The 26,458-nt window shown below is 43.2% G+C and overlaps 1 protein-coding gene across 1 annotated transcript; it reads left to right on the forward strand.

Moving 5' to 3' along the window:
- Positions 1-2,382: 2,382 nt before the first annotated feature.
- radil (Ras association and DIL domains) lies at positions 2,383-26,447 on the forward strand. The gene is made up of 20 exons (XM_030068432.1): positions 2,383-2,790; positions 5,819-6,329; positions 8,565-8,672; positions 9,250-9,365; positions 9,489-9,680; positions 12,481-13,045; positions 13,076-13,174; positions 14,023-14,153; positions 14,716-14,753; positions 14,930-15,081; positions 15,247-15,359; positions 15,621-15,737; positions 16,131-16,254; positions 18,600-18,772; positions 20,203-20,353; positions 21,368-21,594; positions 21,966-22,290; positions 23,322-23,461; positions 24,401-24,540; positions 24,816-26,447. Exons 1-20 carry the CDS (start codon positions 2,581-2,583, stop codon positions 24,913-24,915), a joined length of 3,732 nt encoding a protein of 1,243 aa, XP_029924292.1. The 5' UTR covers positions 2,383-2,580; the 3' UTR covers positions 24,916-26,447.
- The last annotated feature ends 11 nt before the right edge of the window (positions 26,448-26,458 follow it).

Consider the following 26,458-nt stretch of genomic DNA (forward strand, 5'->3'; position numbering starts at 1 on the left):
CTCGGCAGTTTCCGCCCCGGTTCGGCAGTGAACCGGTGTGGATTGGAATGCGGTCGCCGGAGGCAGTGGGCATTGCTGCTGGACACTCCACGGAGATGTGCGTATGGAAACGCGGCATTTTAAAGGCTGGTTATCGTCTAAGTTAACGGGCTGTGGGATTCGTGGTGAGCGGTACCGGACAGTTTGGTGTCCCTCGGTGCTTTTCGTGTTTGCCAGGGATTTTCTTCTGGTGAGACGGAATGAGAGAGAAGCCAAGGATTCCCCAGCAGCACGGAGCCACGCACTGCAGGCAGCGTGAGTAGCCTGATACTAATGCAATAGACAGCCAGGAGGGCTCTCTGGGGACTGGGCTTGTCACCGGTGGAAATCATGTATCAACTTTTCCTGCACGTTTTATTTTCCTCTAGCTGTCAGAATGCACGCCACCCCCTAAGGCTTTCGTCTATGTATATTTGTAAATGCAGATTTTTTTTTTTTTTATATGGGTGTGTTTTTTAGGTGAAAAAAAAAAAACAATGCGTACATCAGTGATCATTTGTTCCTGTGGAATTCATAACATGACACCTGTCATTTAAAGGCGACTCCGCTAGGTTGATCTAGCTTTCAGTGCAGCTCCTGTCGACTCATCAGCGGATTAATTTCTAAGGATTTTCTCCTGTCTTTTGTTGCTACGGCCGTTGCCACTGACGACCAAACTGAGCCCAAGTGGTAAACAGACGGACGGACGGACTATAAATAAAGTAGGCCACAAGTTCTGTTCAATAGGGCGTTGTAGGAATCTACTCTTTTCTTAATGCAGGTTTTAATTCTGACCTTCGGTATTTCAGGCAAGGACAGATGCGCTCCACTGTGCCAAGTCTGAGGGAGCAGGATAAGTTGTAGGCTGCTCTGTGTGACATGGTTTCAAAATGTAGCCCAGTGCCTGGGTCAGGACTCCAAACACAACCTACCATTGCACCAGTGCAATATTTGGACCCTGTCTCTGTGTGTGGCCGACCGTAGGAGGGGTCTGTTGGTCCGAGGATTGAGTTAACTGCGGCCAAGTAGCCAGATTACTGTGGATTAGCAGGCATTTAAAATAGTCACGTTATCCCACCAGGGCCCGCAGAGTCAGCTACAACAACACCTTTTGGTCTCACTGCCAAATATTTGCTCAAAAGAAATAAAATATGAGATACAAGTAGGCATAAACAAGTAATGATCAGTGAGCTTGTAGAGAGGTTGAGGAGTTGTCTTCATCAGCATCACTGCTGCCATGTTCTGTGTGGCCTTAATGTAACCTGCACTAAAGGTCTCCCAGAGCCCAGAGAGGCGTGACTCACCCAGGTCATGGACTTGGAACAGACCTGTTTGTTGAGGAAAACAAAGTTTGACCTCGATCAGGGCAGGCATTGGGTTCATCATTTGTTTTTTCATTCATAGCCTGCTTGATTTAAGTAGGTAGTCTCACTGACATCAAGACCACTTATTCAGGAGAGACATTAAAAAAAACAAAACAAAAAAAAACATGTTAATGAAAATGAGAAAACCAGAGGGCAATTCAGTCAGACCAGCATTTTTAAGAGTCAGTAACACAAAAGACTTATACAAATACTTATTGTACATCATATAGTAATGCCATCATTGCCTTAAAATGATTTTTGGTGAGAAAAAACTATTTGCAGTTGTGCTGCCAAGTCATGAATTTATGAAGTGCAAGAGCACCTTGCCACATTTATGTGTGGGGTTGTCTAAAATTAACCACTCCTGTGATCTGGTACAATAATTAAACGTAAGCAATAAGAGATGTTTTAAAACTAGAGCCTCATTGATAAATATAATGCACAGCAAATCTGTGGTTATGGTCTCAATATGTGCGTGTATATATATATATATATATAATATTATATTATATATAATATATATATATATATATATATATATATATATATATATATATTAGCATTTTTGGCATTTTTTTGTGCAGGAATTCAACTTTATCCTCGGTATTTGCCTGGACCAGAACACAGTAGTGTCTAGTCACTGTCTAGTCACTAGTCAGTTGGTTCTTAGAAAATGGGTTTGGCATTCAAGCAATGTAATGCTGACTTGCTCTTTTTATAATCTCATTTGTTACCCTGGTGAAGAAATGTGCATTCCAGCTAATATAGGTCCGCAAATCAATATCAAAAAGCTGAAACTCATGGCAATAAAATCATCAGGTTTTGCTATAAAATAATACTAAACTATCCTCCTATTCCTGTCCAGTGTGAGAGGGAACAGTAAGATATGCAAAGCTTCTGACAGTCAGCCCTGAACCTTCACCCCTGAGGCTGCTGCTGCACAGAGGGGTGACAATACACAACAGCATCCAGGTACTGGACACACACACACATACACACACATTCCTGCACCTGCACACATAGGCACTTTATCATGTCATCTTTGTAAAGGCTGCCACGGTGTGGGTTTATCTGCCATCATCATCATTTATCATTGTCTGTTTATGGAGGATTAATTTTTACAGCATTTTCAGCAGAAAACAGAAAAAGACTTTGTTCACAATGCCTTCCAGTACCTGTAATAACTGTGCCGGAAGTGATGGTTGTAGCTGTGCATCTCTCCTGCAGTATTAAGTATAGTCTGTGTGCATGTGTGCATGGGTGTGGGTGTTCATATGTGTGCTTGCTTGCCAGTTGTGGAGTGTGTCAAACCAACAGCAGCATCATGTTCTACGGTTCTTCATCTGGGGCCAGCATGTCCCTACCATCCAAGAGCCGCCTGAAACGCCAGAGTAGGACCTTCACACAGGTACACACACACACACATGCACGCACACACACAAGCATTGAACATCAAAGGACCATCTGTGTATCTATCACAAATATTGGTGGTGTAAGTGTGTGCAGAATATGCTTTGGTATCTTAGTTGTCAAGGCTCACTGATCCCCAGTCACTCCCTTTTCGTGTTCCAAAAATGTGAAAAGCTGCTCAGTGAAATTAGTTGCACCGCATATGTACTTGGGTCGTATCTGTTTTCACTAAAATGAAGATAAATCCATTATAATTTGTGCACTTGAAAGGCACACTCTTTTGTGAGTAGTTTTGACTGACAGCTTGGATATCACAACCCAAGTATAGAGGAGGTCAATGACTGGCCAAGGCTGGTGTTATACTTAATGTGTCCGCAAATGCACAAGGGTCCACCAGGGTCCGGGCCCACACAGACCTGTCCGTGTACAGCCCAAAATTTCATGGCCACCAAGCAGACTCCAGAGAGTAATCTGCAGTCATCCATGTATGCGTCCACTCAGGAGTATAACTGATTATTAATGTTCCACCACAGAACGAGGACACAGGTTGCTTGTTATGCAAACTAGAAATAGAGGGAGCACTTCCTGTTCATCTCCACATATGGCAAAACTCAGCAGCAAGTTACAGCTAGGCCTCTGATATCTCATCAGAGCACTCGGAAGTTAACCACAGGTGGACCCAAAAAACCCTTTGACTGTTGAATGTGGAGCATATTTTTTTTATTAATGTGAGAATTTTAACCAATTTAAATGAGAGTGAAACAGTAATTTAGTGACAGCACATTCTGGCCAAGTATTCACAAAATGGGAACAAGCCAACAGCGACCATAAAGTCCACCACGAGTTTCCATGTGTGTACTTCTTTAAGCATGTGTGATATGCTGTGTCTGAGACATTGCTGCTTGAACCTCTGGTTGACTCTTTTTACCTGCTGGTGGTGCTGTGACGAGCCAACAAATTTCATTTTGTGGACACCAGATATCAATATAAAAACAAATAATTTGATGAGCCCAGAGGCTCATCAAATTTGACCCAGCAGTGTCAAGATATTGAACGTGAAGCTGTGGGCCCTGTTAGCCTGGTGGCAGTGCTGTGGCAGGCTAATCAGGTTTATACTGGAAACCTCAGAGTCAAAATTCATCCCTGTCCCAAGTTTGTTCAGTGTGGGCCAGTAGACTCAGATATTGTCTGTGGTGATTGCACAAACAGACAGAGCCCAATCCATGTAAAGGCCAGTCGAGATGCACTTGTGAGCTGTGATTGCTATGGACTGGGTTGTGTGGAGATCAAGTGCCCTTTCTGCCAAAGGATGGAAGCTGTCACCCCAGATATTAAATGTCTGGAAAACCTCACCTTGAAGTGCACACACAACTATTACTGCCATTGTCGGATTAACACGTTTGATGTTCAGTATGGTGACTTTGTTGTCTTGACTCACAAGGACATCCACATTTAAAGGGCAGTGAGAGTTGCTGACTTCTTTGACAGGGATGTTCTGCTTACCAAGCACTTCTTTAAAGTTGGAGTTCTCCCAGAGCTGACTGGGAAACTGTTCTCCAAGGTCTGAGACAGGTTAAAAAAGACAGTGAAGATAAACACTGTATCACAGTCTCACATTCAGTTAACATGTAATTAAATAGTAAGAATAAATGTACCTGCTCTTTACAAAATAATACCATATATGGATTTATTTAACCTTAAATACCACCTTTAAAGAAGTGGTATAGTTCATTTAGTTCAGTTTCAGTGCACGTGGTAGATTCTATACCCAAGGCACTGTTACGGAGTGGATGAAAATCTTGATATCAAAGTGATGTCACACTGAACTGAAATAAACTATTTTTAATATGTCTGTCTTTGACAAGAGAGCATACACAAATTAGTTTAAGTACTCATTGTTTAATAGCTTTAACATTATTCAAGAGGCATATTAGCCATCATAACAAAGTGAGGATACTTTACTCAAAGGGCAAAACAGAATCATTCAAATTCGCTAATGCATGACAAACAACCACAAATTTGTCTACCACGGCAGCGATAAGTGACTCAGTTTGTAAAACACTGCCCACCAATGACACGCTCCCAATAACACGCTCAACATGGATCTGTGAGTTAGCCACGTTGTGTGTTTTCTCCACTTCAACTCCAGGTAGCTGCTTCTTCCTTTCGGTGAAGGCTGGTATCAAGAGATTGGCCATGACCGTGACAAAATTTCCTGCTATGTAAAAACCACGGTCAGTCAAGACAGAGTCTCCGGGAAGGAGTTTGCTTAAAAAGTTGCTGTTTTCATGTAATTAAATAGATAATAGTATTATTGTGTTTGTAGTCTGGGTGTGAAAAAGATAACGCTTTACAGAAGGTAACAAAGCAAGGTTCTCACAACACACTATCTTATCTTAGAGAAAAAAGATGTCACATTATCCATTTGTTGATTTTTACTGGAGACAAAATGATCAGAGCAGACCCTACAGTGAGTGATTCCTGGGCTCAGGTCTTTACAGTTAATTGAAGCAATTCCTAGCCTTCTTTGCCTTTCTGACAGCTGTTGTTTGTTTTGTCCTTGGTGTGTGATATTTTTTGTTATTCTGTAAAAGGATTTCTTCTTGGATGCTCCAGGGCCATTGGAACAACCAAATACAGCACAGAAATTCACTTTATATTGACGATCTACTCACTTACCCAGTGCTGTGCAAATCGAAATCATACTTGCCGCCACGTCCAACATGACCAGCAAAGTGCACATTATGTGACAAGCCTCTATTTACGCAATTGTTTCACATTTTTTAAACATGAATGAGAGTACATTTTGGTAAGTTAGCTTTGACTTCTAAGCAACCAAAGCATATTCTGTACACACTTTTGCAACCAATAAACAGATGGTCTTTGCATGCTGTAATGGATACAAGCATTATTTCACATTTTGCTAGTATTAATACAAGTGTTAATGCATATATTAGAAAACTTTTAATTATTTCTGTGGTACTGTGTTAATGCAGTATATTCAGAATTGCTTGTTTGTTCAATAGGTCTTGTACCGTACTCTGAGCTACCGAGACCGTGTCCCAGCGGAAGGTGGCACAAATACTCGTGGGGACCGGCGTTCTGTGACTGAACCCCCAGAGCGCCCAGCCGACGACCCGGCAGAACTGTCCACTCAGAGCTCCGCCCCCGGGGTGCTGAAGATCTTTGGAGATGAAATCTGTGCTGGTGCCAACTACAAGAGCGTGCTGGCCACGCCACGCTCCAGTGCGCAGGAGCTGGTCAAAGAGGCTCTCGAGCGCTACTCTCTCAACAAGGCCGCCGCCCACTCTTACGTCCTCTGTGATGTGATTGGACGCTTGGAAGGGGGGGGCGCAGGCGGGATTGGAGGAGGGGGGTGGCGGACAGAATGTTTGCGAGCACTTGGGGACAATGAAAAGCCGCTTTTGCTCCAAGAACTGTGGAAGCCCAGAGAGGGACATGCTCGTAGGTTTGAGTTACGCAGGAGAGCAGAGGTGGAGGAGCTCAACGCCAAGGATAAGGATACTGTCACTGCTGGTGAGGAAACACACACGCACACACACACACGGACATGTAAACACACAGACACCAAGATGGACACACATATACACACACAGACTCATAAACAGCAGCTGGTCCAATTCCCTCTCTCCCTCTTATCATGTCAAACTCAGCAGAAAAGCACAGCTCATTAGCTCTTGTGTAGTGTGTGTGTGTGTGTGTGTGTGTGTGTGTGTGTGTCTGTGGGTAGCCTGCACAAGACAGAGCCAGGCTTCTGCATAGTTATTATCCTGTCATGAAACATTGTACCTATAAGATTACCCTTGTTTTTCTGTGGAGGTGGTGATCTACAGAAAATGACTTGACTGTGGAGATGTGCAGTGTTTCAACAGACTACCTAAGGAAAAGACATAGTTGCACCTGTGACTGAAACACACACACACACACACACACACACACACACACACATAGACAGAGACAAACAGTGCAGTGGAAGTGCATGGACAGCTGGTCGATTGATTGAGTGAAAGCTGAATCCTTTGCTTCCGGAGATGTGGATGGGCAGAGACGCTCTGGTGTTTTTATGAATGATAGATTCCTACTACAATGATGTGGTATCGTTTTCCCACAATAGTGCCTGAACAGCACTGCAAGACACTCCAGTGGTGAGTTCCCTCTGGAGATTCACAAAGCAAAGTTCAGATAGATTTCAGTCATTGGTATGTAAATAAATTACAGGAAGTTAAACTCTGGTGTTCAAAAGCTCTTGTATCTTCACATCTGCAATGCAGCAATGTGACTGTATGTCTGTGTGTGTGTGTGTGTGTGTGTGTGTGTGTGTGTGTGTGTGTGTGTGTGTGTGTAGTAACTATGGAGTGACCATTGCAAGAAATTAGTGTCCTGCCATTCACACCTGTGCGCACTCTCACCCCAATACATATTATTCAGGGAATTCATACTAGCATTTATAAATACCCTCTTAATGCCCAATATATCTCACTGATTTTACAAGCAGTAGGGTTCAGCCATACATCTTGACTGGTCAGATACAGCCATGCTGCCATTTCCCACTATGCATGCTGTATTGGTTGCTATGTTAGCTTTAATGGTAACCAGAGAACCAGTCAGCAATCTTGTTTTCTCCTGTTCTTTTATTGTTGTGTATTTACATTACATCGGAGTGCACTTTTCCGAGAGCACACAAGCATCTGTAACCGTTGTATAAAAGCCATAAAACCCCTGAGAGCATTCTTTACTGGAATTATAGGCATTTCTGTTGTGCAGACGGTATATGATGGTGCCTCCTACCTTTACTCATAACCTTGTTGAACATAACATCACAGTAAAAATGCCCTCTGGGATATTATTGCTATATTAACTAATACACATTAACAGACATTTTCATATTCACACTAACCCTTTTCTTTGTTATAGTGTTCACAAAACTACTGTGCCCTGGAGTCTCTTTTGCTTTCTTTCTCTCTTGCTGTCTTTCTGCCCCCCTGTGTGTGTGTGTGTGTGTGTGTGTGTGTGTGTGTGTGTGTGTGTGTGTGTGTGTGTGTGCGCGTGTGTGTGCACGTGTGCCTGCATATGCATGGATGTTTATTCTCACACACTCTTTTTAACTGAGATAGCACTTTAAAGGTACTACAGCATGTGTAGGATTTTCACTAAATGTCTCACCACCAAATATATTATAATATCAAGCTACAGTAATGTATTATATATGCTGCGTGAGCGTCTTTTATATTAATAAATTCCACTATTGGTCTGCTGCTGATTTATGCCTCACTTATAGAGGGGTAAAAATTCAGTTCATTTTATCACAAATCAAAGCTGAAAACACGTAAAATGAATTAAATGAAAGCAAAAAAGAGATCATAGTAGCTACTATTTGTAATGAAATTGGTCGTTTGTTTGTTTTTTGCTTTCCTTAGATTGTGTGATCCTAATTAATTTGATGGTGACATGTTAAGGGGGAAAATCTTGCGCATTGCACCTTTAACTGTATATCTCTCCTTTATAACTGGTGATGTGACTTGTATGAAACAAGCCACAGAGTCCTTTTGTTCCTCTGTGCATGCTTGTCTTTCAGTGTGTGTGTGTGTGTGTGTGTGTGTGTGTGTGTGTGTGTGCGTGCGTGCACGTGTGTGTGCGTGCACGTGTGTGTGCGAGCATGTGTGTGTGTATGGGGGTTATTCTGTGCTTGGTGTTTTGGTCGGGGGTGTTCTCTCAGCCTCCCCCCTCTTAACCCCTCCCACCCTGCTGTAGGGACCAAAACCCCCCAATTCCTGGCGGCTCTAATGGGTCGATCTGGGCTGGGCAAACACAGGAGCTCCCCCCTGCGGTCTGGTCGAGTGGCACAGTCCAGCTCTAAAGGTGGGGACTGGCCTCAGGTAGGGTGGCTGTCAGTCATTGCCATGGAGACCACCTCTACCTGCCGTTGTCACCAGTGCCACCCCCATTGCAAGTGAATCTACTAGCGTGAGTGTGCATGTGTGATCATGTGTGAGCCATTGCATGGTCTCTGAATTCTTCAAATTCAGTCAGGAGGGAGTTGCTTAATTCACATTTCACCAAATTCGCCAAATTTGTCAGCCAGGTGTGCCGCTCCATCCAGCGCCATTCAGTTCATTCGACTCCGACTCACCCAATCCCACTCTCGCCTGGTATTCTGTTCAGTCAAGGCTCCTCAGCTCAAACATAATTGTGATGCACATGATTGAGTTGTCTATCCCAGACTAGTGTGTTCACTCATGACTCACCCACCACAATATAATTATCATGTATAACAGCAGTCTTCTACACTCTCTTCTCTTTTCCCATTCTTTACCTTTCCTCTCTCCATGCTCTACTGCTGTACTCTGCCTGCGTGCTCCTCCTCTTCCTTTCCTTACTGCTCTCATCTTTATTATTCTCCACCTGCTCTCTCTTCCTCCTCCTCTCCCATCCTTAGATATTAATGCCCAGGCTCGCAAGCTTCAGAGGAACAGAGCGAAGGGGACCCTGACCTTGCCCCGGCATAGCAACTCATCCTTCTGCCGCAGCCTTAGCGAGACCAGCCTCAACCAGGTGGGGCTTCATGCCGAAGCCAAGGCAGATCACGTCACCATTATTCATGGAATTGTCATCACTGTGACCTAAAACCTGCATGTGTCTGTGTTTGTGTGTGTGTGTGTTTGTGAGTGTCTCCAGCTGGGAGTGGGAGAGGAGCCCAAGCGTTATTACTCCACCCTGCCAGGACCCCTGAGGACCCGGGTGGGTCGAGAGCGCGAAGGGGCTTCCAGTGGGCGGAGAAAAGAAGAGGGGAGTCAGGGGTCAGGAGGGGTGAAACACTCTCTCTACCAGTCGCCACACTTGCTGCTGCTACAGGGATACAACAGACAGGTGAGAAAGTAAGACAGGATGATGGACTGTGTAGTGAAGAGGTTCTGTTTATGTGCTGGTTTTGCTTGCATCTTGGTTTTTAGGCCATAGTTTGGTTTGTATCAAAATTTAGCAGTAAAGAAACTCCAAGTTCAAGTAATTTAAATGTATACCAAGAATTCAGAGCAAACTGTTGAAGTTTGCAGTTGCTCATATCCTGTAAAGGTTGTGCAGTGCAGCAACAGGAAGCCTTTGTATACAGCTTTTGGAAAAGTAAGCTATCATTGATTATTATTAACAGTGTTAATTAAGAGCAGTGTTGAATATTGTACTGTACAGAGGACTGTGGAATCACACGTTGTGTCAAGCGTTGAGTGGGCAATCCTTTAAAATCAGTCGACACTGCTGTCCAGTGTCGAGGGGGGGCGCCCAGATAACTCACCTGGTAGAGCACATTCCATGTATCAAGGCTAAGTCTTCACTGCAGCGGCATAGGTTCAATTCCAGACCAAACCCTTTGCTGCCCGCCTTCCCCCTCTCCACCCCCTACCGTCTACATCAAGCAAGGCAAAATGCCAAAAAGAAGGTAAATATGATAAGAAAAAGATTCTCCCTAAATTCAGTGAACAAATGTTAATTTCATTATGCTTACGTGAGAATAAATTCCAAGTGAAAAGAGGCACAGCTGGTTCATCAATTAAGATCCGACATGATGCATAAACAGTGAAGTGTAAGCTATTATGTGCTTTTCGCTGTGTAGACAATACTATATCTGGACCTATTCACAGAAGTTTTACTGGCACTTATTAAGTATATTTATTAGGAGCAAATAAAGCCATCAAAAATATTACTTATGCATAGTTGATTGGAAAAACAACCGATAAAGTACAATTTAAAAGGGTTTTCTTCAGTCTGAGTCTTCCTTCCAAAAGATGCTATGTTGCATTTGTGTCTGCATAGCATGTATAAAGGTTATTGTAGATGTGCTTTTTTTTTTTTCTTTTTTTTTTTTTTATTTCATTTTGACTTTTTGCTTTAAATTTCTTTTTAGTTTTAATTAGTTTTTAATTTTTTGCTTAGATTTAGTTTAGGTTTTGGGAGTTTCAGTGTTAGTTGTCATCTTTTTTGTAATATGGGGTATTTGTCAGGGGTGACATTCAAAAACATTAGAAAAAACATACCATTTAAAAAAATGTATTCACTTGACACCAAGTAGTCCATCCATCCTGACAAGGACTAGTTAACTAGTCCTTGTCAACCAGCCGACTTGGGCTTATCATGTTTTCTAGACATTGGGATTTCCCAAAAATGAATAAATACCACACATAGCAACACAAAACTGCTTTGCTAGTTCAATCGTGTTGTAACTAGAATATCTGCTGGAAAAAGTATTTTTTTCATGGACTTATACACCTCCTGACTTCTCAGTCATTTTTAATCTAATAGGTGCCGTGACAGCGACTGACAGATGCAAACAAATTGACAAATTAATTAAATCAATGGCCTAGGAAACTCATAAAGACTAAATGATTAATAGGCTAATAAATAACTGATAACATTAACACATTAATAACAAGAACAAAGTTACAGCCTGCAGATCTCTGTGGAAAATCTTCCAGGTACTGTAAGAGGTGCTGAATCTGCCTCAGCAGGTACTGTCCATGGTGCTGAATCTTCCTCGGCAGACACTGTCCGTGGTGCTGAATCGGCCTCAACATGTACTGTCCGTGGTGCTGAATCTACCTTAGCAGGTACTGTCCGTGGTGCTGAATCTGCTGAGGCATTTCATTCTCTTTATTATAGAAATAAAAGCTCGGTAAATTCCATGGAGGATCTTGTTCAGCTCTTCTTTACTTACAGCTGAGAAATCAGCTGTTTGCCCGGTGTTTTTCAGGTAGTCTTGTAGACATTTGACAGACCAAGACGTTGACAGGGCCGTACTGGCTTCATTTCCTGACCTCTCCAGCTGATCCAGCTCTTCACTTGTCACTCTCGCGTATCTCTCCTTTTTCTCTTCTGCCTTGTCTTCCTCGTTCAGCCATTTATCCAAACTTAGGTCGCCAAAGAAATCAAAATTGACAACAAAACGGTCTATTATGCAGGCTAACAAAATTGACAGCAGCTTCTGATGTAGGTTTCAGTGAAACATTTCGTGTTGCCATGTAAACCACACAGACTCAGGCAATAAGATATAGGCGGAGTAATATTTTTAAGTGATGAGGTATTTTTCATTTGAGCAAGGCTAGCCATGCTGTCATGCTCATTTGAGCACATTCTAAACATCTGATTGACCAGATCGGGATGTGTTTTTTTTCTCCTCGGGATTTTCTTGCATCCATGATAACCTTGAGAGATTGACTGCTTGGGGCACACCGGCCAAATTGGCTGTGAGGGGTACAATTATTTTCAGGGCACTACGGCCAGAGTGAGGGGCAGCGATGGCCATGGCCGTCGTGGCAGGGGTATACTTCCCACCCTGCTTGACACACTTGTATTCACACAGATGAAGAACCACATAAAATGACAGAAACAAAAACTAAAGCAATTTTCTCTATGATTTTAATTTATTTTAGTTACTTTTGTAAACACACAGTTTCAGTTAGTTATAGTTTATTTGGTAAAACCTTGTTTTTATTTTATTTCAGCTCACGAAAAAAAAATTTCACACCTAGTTTTTGTTATTTTGTTAGTTTTCTGTAACAATAACCTTGGCAGGTATATGACTGCGTTAATGCAGTTCTGATGGCACCGCCGGCTGTGTAGCTCTGTGCACGGAGCTCATACAGGTGTTTTGAGCTGTGTATTGTGATGTGTTTTGCAGGACTGCCTGGTGTATCTGCTGAACAGGGAGCAGCATACAGTTGGTCAGGAGACTCCGTCAGCTCGCCCCAACATCTGTCTGTCTTCTCCTGACATCCTGCCCCTCCACTGCCGCTTACGCCGGGTCCCTGCACCTCGTCGCCACACCAACACCAACAAGGGAGAAGACCCTGCGGAGAGTCAGCGCTTCTGCATTGCCATCGAGCCCGTTCTTCATGCCACAGTCCTGGTGAACTTCTCCCGCTGTGAGCGCTCCACCACGTTGCGACATGGGGACCTGCTGTCCTTTGGGGCGCACTACATCTTCTTGTACAAGGACCCCATGGGCGCCAAGCCACTGCCTGCTCAGACCCTGGCACGCCTACGCACCTTGGGACAGCTTTATGACACAGGGGTGGAGGAAGTGGAGGGAGGGGCTCCAACCTGTAAGATGTGTGGCTCGGTGCTGAAGGAGAGAACAGCACAGGTGTCAAGTGTTCCAGCTGTCAGACGCAGCTTCAAGCCCCACCTAGTGAAACCCCGCAGCGTGGGGAGCACAGCTGGAGGGTCACTCAGTGTGGCGGGAAGTGAAGGAGGCGGAGGAGGAGGAGGAGGAGGAGGAGGAGGTGGTCAGAAGAGGAGGCTACAGCTGGAATTTGACCAAGCACACGAGGACCAGCTGTTGAACAGGATCGTGTCCCTCATTGAACCTGGAGGTCTGTGCTCTTCAAAATGGACTCTCAGGGTGCCTCTGGTTCCTGTATTTTTTTCAGGGAAAATGAAAAGGGTTTCTGCTTCCTGTTTGTCAATCAGTTTGGTCGTTAAATATGTTAAGCCAAGGTATGAGAAAGAGCACAGCATGGAATTGGTACATGTGTTATGGACTTAATCTATTTTTAAATAAAGCCTCTGTTTGCATGCAAATATATTTACATCACAACGCCATGACGGTGAATAATGGGTGATGTGGCAATTTTTCCATTTCCATTTCAATTTTCATGTCAACAGCTCAAAGATGCACCATGCAAAATCACACCAGGCCAATTCAAGTGACAACCATTTAGACTCAGCCAGCAAAACGTTGTGGAATAAGCATGAAATTTGATGGTTGAGTCTACATAGTTCTCATCATTTGCTGGCCTCACTTAAAAGCTGTGCTCATCTCATGTTTTTATGTCAGTTGAGTCTAAACATTCCTCATTTGAATCAACACTCTGTTTTGCATAGTACACCTTTAAATGCTAAGCTAGCTAATGTTTGCATTTTCGAGATTTTTTTCATTGTGGCTTTTTCTGTACCATATGGAAGAAATAAACAAATACAGACATGCACTCTAAATCCAAACACATTGACTTAAGCAGCCAGCATCAGTTTTGGACCTGTTTTGAAGCACTAATTTTGTATCTCAAAGCATTTTCCCATTCTTCTGGCACTAGAAGCTCCAAATCATGTTATCAGTCTGTGCAACAGAGAGGAGTAGAATTAAAAGGGAGTCAGGTCAACTTGTACTTTCTGCATGCAGGATGTACTGTGCTGCAGCTAAACTTGTGTCTCTGTCTCTCAGGGGACGACCACAAGCTGACGCCGGCCTACCTGCTGTGTTTGTGCATACAACACTCTGCCTCAACCTTCCCGCCTGGGAGCTTCGGAAAGCTGCTGCTCAAGATCGTCCGACGCATCCAGACAATTGCGTGGGTCAGTATCTGGCTGTCTTACTCGCTGCCTCTCTTTGTCTGTCTGTCTCTGCCCCTGTCTGTCTGTTTGCTAACTTAGTTTTCTGCTTAAGGTGATCTCATGTGGTGCAAAACAGGTCAGCCATGTCATGTCAGGTGAATAGTTAAACATGGTTGCATATCACATGTATTGTACTGTGTTACATACGTGCACACACACGCACACAGACACACACACACAGACACACACACACACACACACACACACACACACACACACACACACATACACACAGTGTTCTATTCTATTCTGTTGGCCCAAGAAATACCACTAGTTGTCTCCATAGCAACCCCTGCCACTGCAGAGACAGTTTAACAGTTTAGACAACAAATAATTATCTGATGTGCATGGTAATTATTAACATGTGCGTGAGTGTGCTAGGTCGTGTAAAGATAGTAGCATAATTTTTTCCCCCCTGCAGGTTAGTGAGAGCCTCAACACACCTACGCACATTCTAAAAGTTTGATGAGCTCCTAATTGCAGTGTGTGTGTGTGTGTGTGTGTGTGTGTGCGTGACTTGCAGGAGAAGACAAAGGAGCTGGCACAGAAGCAAGCTCAGCAGTGAGTATCACATTTCACCTTGTATTAGAGAAAGACACCGAGAGAATGTGTGTGTGTTCACATACCGTTTGCCCATATTTTTTGCATATGAATGTCAGTGTGTCAGTATGTCTGCCCAACTGTGCTTAACCCTCCTCTGTTTTTTTGTGTGTGTGTGTGTGTGTGTGTCCATGCAGCCAGGACCCGGCCTCCCTGTCTTTGCTCACTATCTCAGACCTGGTCCCAGACCTGCAGACCATCTTCTTCTGGATGTCCAACTCCATAGAGATCCTCTACTTTATACAACAGAGAGCACCTGCTTACACACACAGCATAGAGATACTGCAAGGTACGCACGCACACACACACACACACACAGTACAGTCTTAATGATGAGTGCAGAGGAGTCATTACTCACACTGACACAGATACTGATACAGCGGGAACACTCCCTTCCTTCTCTTTCTCTGTATATTTCTTAAGTGCATTTCTATCCCTCATCATCTGTGTCCAGGGTCAAAGGAGTCGTTGCTATCGGCGACCATATCAGCCAATGAGGAGGCAATGACCATCTTGGAGGAAGTGATCATGTACACATTTCAGCAATGTGTCTACTATATCACCAAGGTAATCAATCAACACTGCTGTCATCATGAGTGAGACGTTTTTTTAATCTTTGTTTCCAAATAGGTGGCGTGAATCAAAACATGTTCTCATTCACAGTTGTAGTTCCAGGGGGAGAGATGGTTACACACGCACACACACGCACACATATACATGCATGCACTGTATCATTCAATGAGGGGAAGAATATGAATGAGGGAAGTTATCCTGCTCCATGATTACTCATGTGTGTGCATGTGTGTGTGTGTGTGTGTGTGTTTCCAGTCTCTTTATGTAGTCTTACCAGGTCTCTTAGACTGTAATCCATTCCCAGTCGACAACTCTGAGCCCTGTTGGAAAGGAGGTGTGGGGTTTCCTGAACCTGTTCGCAGGGTCCTACAGGTATGCATATGTACATTTTGATCTAACGCATATGCACACGCGTGCGCACACAAACACACACACACATAATACAAATGTAGACATATAGACTAGGGCTGACTGAAAATCATATTGAAGTTATTTGTCAGGGCAAGTTTTTTAATATTCACTGAAAAGACAAAATTAAAATAATGATGATGCGATTTTGTCTGGGGTCTTGTCCAAATAAGCATGATTTTTTACATTGAGAAAATACAATTTTAAGGCCAGGGCATCTCTGTGGCACCACAAAACTCCAATGGTGTTTTGTCACATCTTACCTCCATCAAATTTAGATACAGCACTTTATCATATTGAGATTTAGATAATATTTTTGATTAATTGTCCAGTATGTGTGTTTGTGTGTGTGTTCAGGTGTTTCAGAGCGCCCAGGAGCTGCTCCAGGGCTACTTGGTTCACCCAGAGATTCAGGCTCAGATGTTTGCCTACCTCTTCTTCTTCTCCAATGTGTCACTCTTTAACCAGCTAATGGACAAAGGTGGGACCACAGCACGCGCTCCCTCTCACATACATGCCATTAGATCTCCCTCAGGATTTGTGCACTTGTTACTGTGTGTGTGTGTGTGACTGTGTGTGACTGTGTGTGTGTGTGTGTGTGTGTGTGTGTGTGTGTGTGAGAGAGAGAGAGAGAGAGAGAGAGAGAGAGAGAGAGAGCATGTCACTGTGTCCTTGTCAGCATTTTGACAGACAGTAACCCAGATTTGTCCTCAGTGTCCTTCTATCTGCATTCTGTTCCTCCTCCTGCCCCTCCTCTTCTCTCCTTCCATCCATCTGGTCATCATGGATGCATCGTCAATGGATGCAGAGTGGAGGAGGAGGAGAAGGAGGAGGGGGAGGAGGAGGAGCGGGTGGGAGAGGAGAGGAGAAGAAAGGGCAAAGAGACGGGCTGGGAGAGGAGCGATAGAGGGCAGCGGGGATGTTCAGCTGTTCTGATGACCTTGCTAATAGCCTGTTACCTGCTCTAAATACAGAAATACAGTCATTTACCGGCAGCCATGTCTGTCTGTCTACCTCGTTGTCATTGCTTTCTTCTCTCCACCCTTTCTTTGTATCATCAGCCACACACACACACACACACACACACACACACACACACACACACACACACACAAACACACACAAACACACACACACACTCATACCATATGTCTTCATTAGGCCGTGAGACAGGAGAGATCACATGTCTGGCAAAGGGGGAGGGAGAAATACCTTTATATTCATGCATAGGCTATCCTGTCCTGTCCCCCACCTCATCACCATCCCCTCCCTGTTGTCTTGCTGAATCCCCCCATACACTCGCACACACACACACACACACACACACTCTCTCTCTCCCTCTCTCTCCCTTTTGTCGCTCACTGATATTTCTCTGCTGATGGTGTCCATGGTAACAGCGAAGAGAGTTTGTAGCAGGTAACGCTGACGTTTGCATTGGGCTTTCTGCAACTCGCACATGCACACACGCACACACTCACTCACACACTCACACATACATACATCTAAACAGTCTACAAGCACTACACACACTATCAGTCTGATACCATGGCAACTAAGGCAGAGAGAGAGACTGATAGAAGGTGTAGTGAAGAATAAGAGATATGATACAGTGAAGTTGCTCTGCTTTCTGTGTTTTGTGTTTTGTGTATGTGTTTGCGCATGTGTGTGTGTGTGTGTTTGCAGCTGTTTGCAACTATGTGACATCTTGCAACCTGTAAACAGATTATAATAGATAGCTGTTTGCTGTATTAAGGACTTTGTTTGTTTGAGTGTGAGGCAACCTTTGTGTTTGTGTGTGTGTGTGTGTGTATGTAAACTAGCCCCTGTGAAGCATTATCGCACCTTTTCTAAGAGGTTAAGAGGAGCCACGTCTGTTTGTCTATGCTTTACACATAGATTACTGTATGCCTAGACATAAGCCTATTATGGAGGGGAGGATGTGTGGGTCTGTGTGTGTATGTGCCTGTGTGTATGCATCCAAAACATATGGCTGAATATCTTAAGCGTTCTTGTAGTCCCAGTGTCGTCGTCTGTTCCCTGCACATTTGCTCAGCAGTGTAACACTGCGGGTTTTGTTGTCTGCCCAAAGCTTTTGTGACAAGTGGAACTTCAAGGGAAGGGAAAGGCAAGGGAAATAAATTTTGCGGGGACGTTTGCAGTTTTTGGTATTTTTTTCTAGCAACCCCAGCAGAGGCAGGCACTGAAGTTAGGGGACATCTGACAAAGCTTAAGGGGGAATTATAAGTGCAGTGAGGTAATGGAAGAACAGACTGATGAACTATGGAAAGCCCAATGTGCAAGATTTAGAGTGACCACCTGCTTAGCTCACCAAGAAGCCCCCTCTGGGGTCTTTTGACAGGACATAGGGGAAAAAAAGGGACGGACTGAGTGATGAATGTGTTTTGTATGCTGGTGTGTTGTGCAGTAAATCACAAACTGGCTCAGCTGTACCTCTCTGCATCGGTCTTATTTGTATTCTGTGAGGAACAGGCAACCGGGTGTTGCCATTGTTTCACTGTATTCAGTATCAGCTTAATTAAAAATTAATGTCTCTATTGCTATAGAATGCACATACACACACATACTTGCAATCTGCATACAACCTATATTTCTTCTACACAGTCTTTTTCTGTTAAATTTCCCCATACACACATGCACATACACACACACACACACATACAAATTTATACTGCAGGTTCTCTCTGATGAAATATCGAAACATTCTGTAAGACTTGAAGTCAACCCTGATCATTTCCTCGTGTTACTATCATGTATAATTTCTGTGTGTATGTGTGTGTGTGTGTGTGTTTGTTGGTGTTTGTCTAGGATCTTCACGGGGCTGGTTCCAGCGCTCCAAAGTGTTGCAGATTCAGGCGTGTCTGAGGATGGTTATGGAGTGGGCTGGCAGGTCAGGCCTGGGACACCTGGCCGACAAATTCTTCACCAAACTCAACAGCGCTGTGTCTATATTGGCCACGCCCCCCCAACAGCTCAAACAGGTAGGAAAAACATATACACACAGCGATACACTCACACATACACACTCACTCACTCACACACACACACACACACACACACACACACACACACACACACAGGCATACATTCGCACTTGCTAACAGTCTTATACATCCACACTGCAGGTTTTTTAGTTGATGGTGCGTTTTGTTCTGACCACTTGTGGGCAAAGTGAGAAACTCTGCAGTGGGTTGTAGCTCAGAGGCTGGAAGAGACAAATCATGTGTTTCTCACTGCTTTGCTATTGCCTTTCATCACATGATATCATTTTTAATTAATGTAATGTAATGTAATGTAATATAGCTAGCTAGTATTTACAGGGTGGTATTATTTTTTTTAGAAAAACAGAGACAGAAATTACTTTAGAGCTTTCTGTCGAGCCTAACAATGAATGCAGCTTTTCTCTAATGCTGTGAATACACTGATTGCAACAAATCCATTGCCATCCAACAAAAATATGTCACTTCCAAATGGGAGTCTGCTGCTGCTGTGGTATTATTGTTCTGGGTTTGTACTGCTATAGCATCACGCTCTAATTTACTAGAGCTAAATGTGGATACAATAACATTTTCACTGTTCAAAGTCAGCATTAAGACTTGTCGTTGGTGCAAGACAGTCATCTTGACCAGTTAGGGGTTATGTCAGTGGTTTTGCATACATTAAAAGTTTTTACACACATTAAAGACTTTAGTGAATTAAGGAGTGTTAACATGGGCTGGATGATAAGATAAGATAAGATAAGAAATTCAGGTAAATAAATGCATATTAAATGCATGTTAACTAAACTGGATGTTGCCAAAATGGCAGTAAAAATAGACGTTTAATATGTTTTAACTTTGCAAGTCATTCATGAAACATAACGATTCACCATTTAATGTTGAATACTAAAGGGAAAGTAGATCAATAAAGCCCATATGGGGCTGTTTGCTAATGTAATTCAGGAGATCCTGAAACTGCCGCCAGTGAAATTCAGATAAATCTTGCTGCTTGATGTGGTCTGAAAGTAAAGACAATGCAGCACAAAACCAGTGTGTTCATAGGTTATGTATTGTTTTTTTTGAGGTGCTTATTTTTGTAGTCTTTTAAATAAAAGTTGTCAGAAACGTATAAGCTTTTAATGACTGTAATCAACTTTTGCCTTTTTTCCCTTGCAAGGTAGAGCTGTTGTTTTTGAAACAAAATCACACAATGACTGTGAAATGGTGGGCAACTTTTCTCAGCTGATGAGTTTATTGGCAACCACACTTTGCATGAGTTTCCCCAGATTGTTCAGCTCTTATAAGACATTAATGGACTTAAAGAGAACTGATGATTGTGTTGCTTGATGTGAATTCATAATCACACTTTGTCCTTTAAATTTCCCTTTCTGCCCTTCATTGCTCCCCCCCTCCTCTCTCCTCTCTATGTGTAGTTGAGTTGGAGGGTGCTGTCCAGCGAGCACTCCTCTCTGAAGCCGGTCCAGCTGCACAGGCTGCTCACCCAGTACCAGCTCACAGCTGAGATGGGCCCAGTCCCAGTTTGGCAACCCAGCAGTGAAGATGAGGCTTACATATACAGAACTGGTAGGTGTGTGAATGTGTTTCTGCATGCAACTAATTGTGTGAGTGGCCTCTGATGTTTTTGGCGAGTAAAATCATCAGAATTATAGGAATTTAAATCTTTAAACATGCTCTGTCAAAGCATTTTAAGCCTGTAGATGCATATAGTGGTAGTTTTCAAAGTGGGGTCTGAGGACTCACAGGAGTCCTGTGGGGAGCGAGGGTTCTCAGCAAAATGAGGAACACTTTGAGTTCACTATAATTTACTTCACTGAAAATTGTTATGATAGGAAAAAATGTTTGATTATTTCAACATTATGTTTGAATCTCAACACATGCTATATATCCGTGTTCATTTCTTAAGTATGACTATCTAAACAATTTAATACTTAACACAAACCTAAATATATTTTCTTGTCAGGGTCCCTTGGGCAAAATCACATCTGCAGCTTAATGAAAGTCAACTTGGGGGTGTGGAACATGAACCAGTTTGAAAACCAATGGCATACAGCACCACAGATTGATTCACACTCATTGTTGGATTGGATTATGAAAAAAAAAAAAAAAAAAAAGATCAAGTTAAACTTAAGTTTTCCTGTCTGGTGACTACAGAGACTGGAGGGCATCTTCCTCCTGTAAGCTACAGATGAACAAAGATCAACATATTTCTTTGCTCCAGTCAAAGTAGATTTACTTTCATTTACCCTTTCAGGCTAGTTTGCCAGATGGGAGAACAAAAACATCAACAAAGCAGAAAAATGTATTGCTTTTGGCTTAAATAATCATTTATTATTAATGACCTCACACTTCAAATATGGGCAAAGGGGATATTTTAGAGACTATTACGTCACTGGCCAAGCTTTGTGTGTGTTTGTGTGTATGTGTGTGTGTGTAGCAGTTGGCACAGCTGAGGATTGCTTTTGTTTTTAAACAGTTTTCAATAGTGCACATCAACAAAACGCTGATCTTACATAAACCTCGTGTATTTTGGGTGTTTGTGCATGCCTGTATTAATGTGCTGGTGTGTGTGTTTTTCAGTGGACCTCCTGGAGAGCTTCGAGAACCACCCTCCAATAGTGCTGCCCAGTGCTGGCTTTAAAGTGGACCTGGACAGCGAGTGTGTGGAGGACAGCATCTACCGACAGCTGCTCTACATACGCCACTACCTCTGGGGGCTCCGCACTAAGACACAAACACACACCGCCGCTCCTAGTGTGCACACACACTCCAATGGAACCAACACAGCTGACTGGCCGGATGTCCAGGTCAGCCCCTCGCAATGCACATACATTGAGATACTCACGTATACGTAGACCTAGCAGTAATCCGGGCCATGTGCCTCAGCAGCTGTGGTTCTTGAGGAGTTCCTAATAATCTCCACAGATGAAAGACAAAAACCTCCAGTCCCAGTGCACACACCAACACACATACATACACACAGATAGAAAACTAGACATGGTTAAATCATGTTTAATCTGATTAGTCTTTAGGCTGTCTAATTAGTGGGAACGGCTGACTGGACTGTAATCCCTAGTGTTACCGCACCCTCATGCACACACACACACACACACATAAACAAGCAAAAATACATCAATTATGTCTGTGTATGTATGTCTGATGGTATGTTGGCCCACAGAGGGAGTTGCTGCCTCCAGCCCACAGCAGCCCCCGTTCTGGGGGTCCTGGGGATGAAGTGGTAGTGGAGAAAGGGGAAGACAGAGGAAGGGACAAACCCTCTGGCCCGTCACACTGCAGCCTCAGGAGAAATGGCACTATCCACCACCCACGGCCAGCAAATCCTGACCCTTCCTGCCTCCTGACTCCCCCTAATACCCCCTTGTACCCAGAGGGGGGTGGGCCAGGGCCAGTCCTAGGCCACAACACACAGACTAATGGCTGCAGTAGCAGGATTATGGCAGAATGTAAAAAGACCAACGGACTCATCACCAATGGACTGGAAGGTAAGCTGCATCATATAGGTGCCCCCACTTTATGTAAATATATACACAATAAATACATTAAGACAGTATATTATACATTAGCACACACAATAAACAAGGTATATTCAATAGGATTTGGTGGTATCGTCAGAATTGATATTCAATTTAAATTCATTTCATAAGATATTTACACACCCATGACTTTTTAGTCATGGGTGTGTAATTAGTAATGTGGATTTGATGACCAAGCAGGTAGAGGTAAATAATAATAGCACAAAGCAAAAGTTCAGAAATATGCATCCTTTTACTTTTAAAATCGGGAAAAGACAGCACTTTAAGTTCCTTATACATGCTGGCATGTAGCAAAAGATGAAAAATATTAATTCCTGTCCACTCATGCTAAAGATTGCACATTCATGACACTGTAAGGTAGACTCGTGAAAGGCACCCAAAAGCTGACATGTACCATTATAATATTGCAAATGAAATGTTCCGATGTTGCAGGTATAACTTTTGGTGGATGCTTTAAGCGCCTCTCCCCACCGTTCATGCATACATTCCAAGCTCAGTATCCAAAGACAGAGTATGAAAGGATTGTCCTGTGGCTTGGTCACTCTATACATCTCTTACCTCGTGCTCTGTCACTCTACCAAAATAAAAGTACAGTAGAACATAGCAATAATAATGACTTTGACACATTTTAGTTCATTGTGCTTGTGTGGAAAGCAGATCAGTTTACACGTCTCAAGGCAGTTCTGCTGTAGTTAAAATGCTTGAGCGGGGTCTCTCTCTCATGTCAGTGTGTGATACTGTCCTCACAGTGTTGTTTTTGATGTGTCGTGAGTGTGACATCTGCTGGCCATTATAAGAAGTGCATGTCTCTATAGTGGATCCGTTGCATGTGCCCCAGTCATTCACTAGCTGTGTGTACACTGTAATATTTGTGTGTGTCCTCTGCACCGCAAGATGTCGTGTGTTTGTCCGACCCCACAGCGCGATCCTGTGTGTGTGTTTGTGTGTGTGTGCATTTGGGTGTCTGTGTTCCTCTGCAGGGTGTATTAGTGGGTGTGACTTTCCTTTCCCTGTACCTTCCCCTGGCGCCCCTCCCCTTCCTGATGACTTGTGTGTGGTATTTGTAGTGGAACTGGACAAGGGACCCTACGGACTGGGCATGGGACTCATCGATGGCCTGGTAAGTAGGCACACACCCATGCGTTCACATGAAAACACACACACACGCACAGTTTGTTAGTTTTTGCTTCCTCGTTAATAAATGTTTTAAAACAGATTTATAAATACACTTAATATAAACCCTTTATATTTTCCATCCATCAATTTACTACTTCAGGTGCTGAAATAAGTTGGCAATGAAAAACATAAAAAAAATATTCAAGTCACATTGACAGTGACCCACACACATACTACACTAACAAGGGCAATTCAATTCAATTCAGTTCGATTCTAGCTGTTTCGATTCAGTACTTTTCAGTACTTTTAGCTAAAATCTTATATTCTTTATATCAAGACTATCCTTTTTTATTATTTATTCTAAAAAAGAGTATTCTGTTCGATCAACAAAAGGTTATTTCTCTTGAATGAATTGTTAATGATTCTTTTCAAAGCATTTCATATCCATTCAGTCCATAGTCAGAGCAATTCTTTTCTCTTTATTTCTTTTAGCAGATTGTTTTAGTTGAGTTGGCAAATTTTATCATTCACTGTCAAGGACCACACCATCAACAACATCAACAAGAGGCATTTAAATGATTTATTGATAAGATGACAATTATTTGAGGCTTGAATTGAGTTCTTTGGATAGCTGACTGCGTGTCGGGAAGCTTTGGTAGGGAATCTGCCGCAGCGCTCGGGCACATCGGACCCCCTTAGGACCCTACAGAGGAAGGAGGAGAGAGGAGCAAGAAGAAAAGAGAAATAGGGTTGGAGGGAGGGGCGCAGAATATGAGAGTGAAACAGTAGGAGAGGGTTAGGTGGGTATTTGTAGGAATGCCAGGAGAGGTGTGGTTGAGGTGTGGACCTGCTGCTGAAACTCCACTAGTAGCTTCAATTGATGCGTCAGTGCAATGAATGAATCATTAATACTCAAACACTCGAACACATCTCCCTTCTGCAGCACACTCCTCTCAACGCCCCAGGTATCTACATCCGGACTCTGATCCCTGACGGCCCCGCTGCCTCTGACGGTCGGCTGCGGATCGGAGACCGCATCCTGGCCGTCAATGGAACTAGTCTGATAGGAGCAGACTACCAGAGGTGAGGAACTGATGCTAATGGGTGATATTGATGACGGAGTCAGCAGTCTCCCCACAGCGTTAACCACACCAGTGGCTGTCAATCTCGTGAGTGAATCGATTGCTTTGACTGACTGATCCCACCCTAGACAGCAATGCCCCTTCATCCTTACTCTGTCTCTGCTGAGCTTCACGTAACTGGATTCTCTCTCTCTCTCTCTCTCTCTCTCTCTCTCTGTCTACCTCCATTCCCCCTATCCTCCCTCTTCCTCTGCTGTATCTGTTTGCTCTGTGCAGTGCGGTGGATCTGATTCGGTTGGGAGGGGGTCGGCTGCGTTTCCTGGTAGCAAAGTCTGACCTGGAGGTCTCTGAGAAGATCAGTGCCTCCTCCTGCTGACTGCCTCCCAGCGCCACTGCCCTGCTAACACACACCAACACACACACATACACACAACACAGGATGGGGAAGGGAGGAGAGAGAGGGGTATCTGCGAAGATGAAAAGGATACAGAGACACAGGCATGCATGTGCACTCCAACACCCACATGCAGACACACACATACAACACACATCATGAAATATGAATGTGAACCCTATAGCATCAGCACAGAACAAAGCCAAGCAATCAAACTGGAGGTGCACCCCAGGAGGACTCCACTCCGCCGCTGCAGGACCCGCCTCCTACGCCTCCTAACGTCTGCTCCTGCTGTGTCCATGTGACAGACAGGATTCCTAACTTACCGCAGCATGAGAGCAATACGCCAAACTGATCAGCAGCTGAGGTGGGCTAGGTCCAGCCAGCCAGCCAGTATGCAGTCTGATGTCATTTAAAGCACAGTAGATTGTAGGATGATCATTTCTTAACTGGCAGCCCCTGGAGCGTGTGTGCATATTAGACTCCTCGGGGCTACATTTTCAACCTGGCAAAAATACACACATATATATATATTTGAATCCAACAGTTTTGGGACAATTTGCATTAGTTATTCCAGAAGTAGCATGTTAAATTAGCTACCAAACAAAATGGCACAGCACTCTGAAACACTTCGATGCCACTTGACAATATCATGCATCACAACTCGAAATAAAATCATTTGCAGAAAAGAAAGAAAAAAAAAAAGAAAAAAAATGTGAACAAAGTTAAAACATGGCCTCAGTGAAACGTGGATGTTTTACATAGTGCTTTTGGAATGGAATGTTTTTATTAAAAAAAAAAAACAAAAAGAACAAAAAAAAAAAAAACTTGTTTTACAGTTGTTAGTAGGTCCCAAAGCACTATCAGTGTATGCTGAATGGACTAAACCATTGTGTATGAATGTTTACTTTTGTACTCAAGAGTACAAGAGCGATTCAGGCTGGTGAGGAGAAGCAAACTCAAGAATGTCATGATCCAGCCCGGCTCTCAAGTCACTTATAACCTTATCATTTAACATTACCTCCACTGAAAACAAAAAAAGAACCGTCAAGGCTTGATACACATACAGGGATTGTGCAAGGAGTGTGGGACATCGTTTATCGATCGGCCGACACATACAGATGTCCGTAAAACATTCTTTAATCAAAGTTTCTCATAGGTTCAGCTGCACAATCCCTGATGTGTATAAACCACACCTTCATTGTGAATATATTCTGTATGTATCTGGTTAAAAGGTGTAAATACTTGTAAATACTTAACATTTGGTCACATTCTTGGACATTCAAAAGAAAAAAAAAATCCATATGGACAGCTACTGAAGATCAACATTTTTTTAAACATCTTGTCAGTTTAACACTTGAACAGTTTTACTCACTTTGCAGTAACATTTGTTTTACTTGGTGCGTTCCAGTTTGTATGCAATCAATGCTTTTTTCCATGCATGTCTGTTCTTCTCTGTTCAGTATTTATACTGTTTAGATTGACAGCACTTAAGAATAAAGAATTGGTGAATACCTGAGAGTTG

The sequence above is a fragment of the Myripristis murdjan genome, chromosome 1, assembly GCF_902150065.1.
Source record: "Myripristis murdjan chromosome 1, fMyrMur1.1, whole genome shotgun sequence".
NCBI classification, from domain to species: Eukaryota; Metazoa; Chordata; class Actinopteri; order Holocentriformes; family Holocentridae; genus Myripristis; species Myripristis murdjan.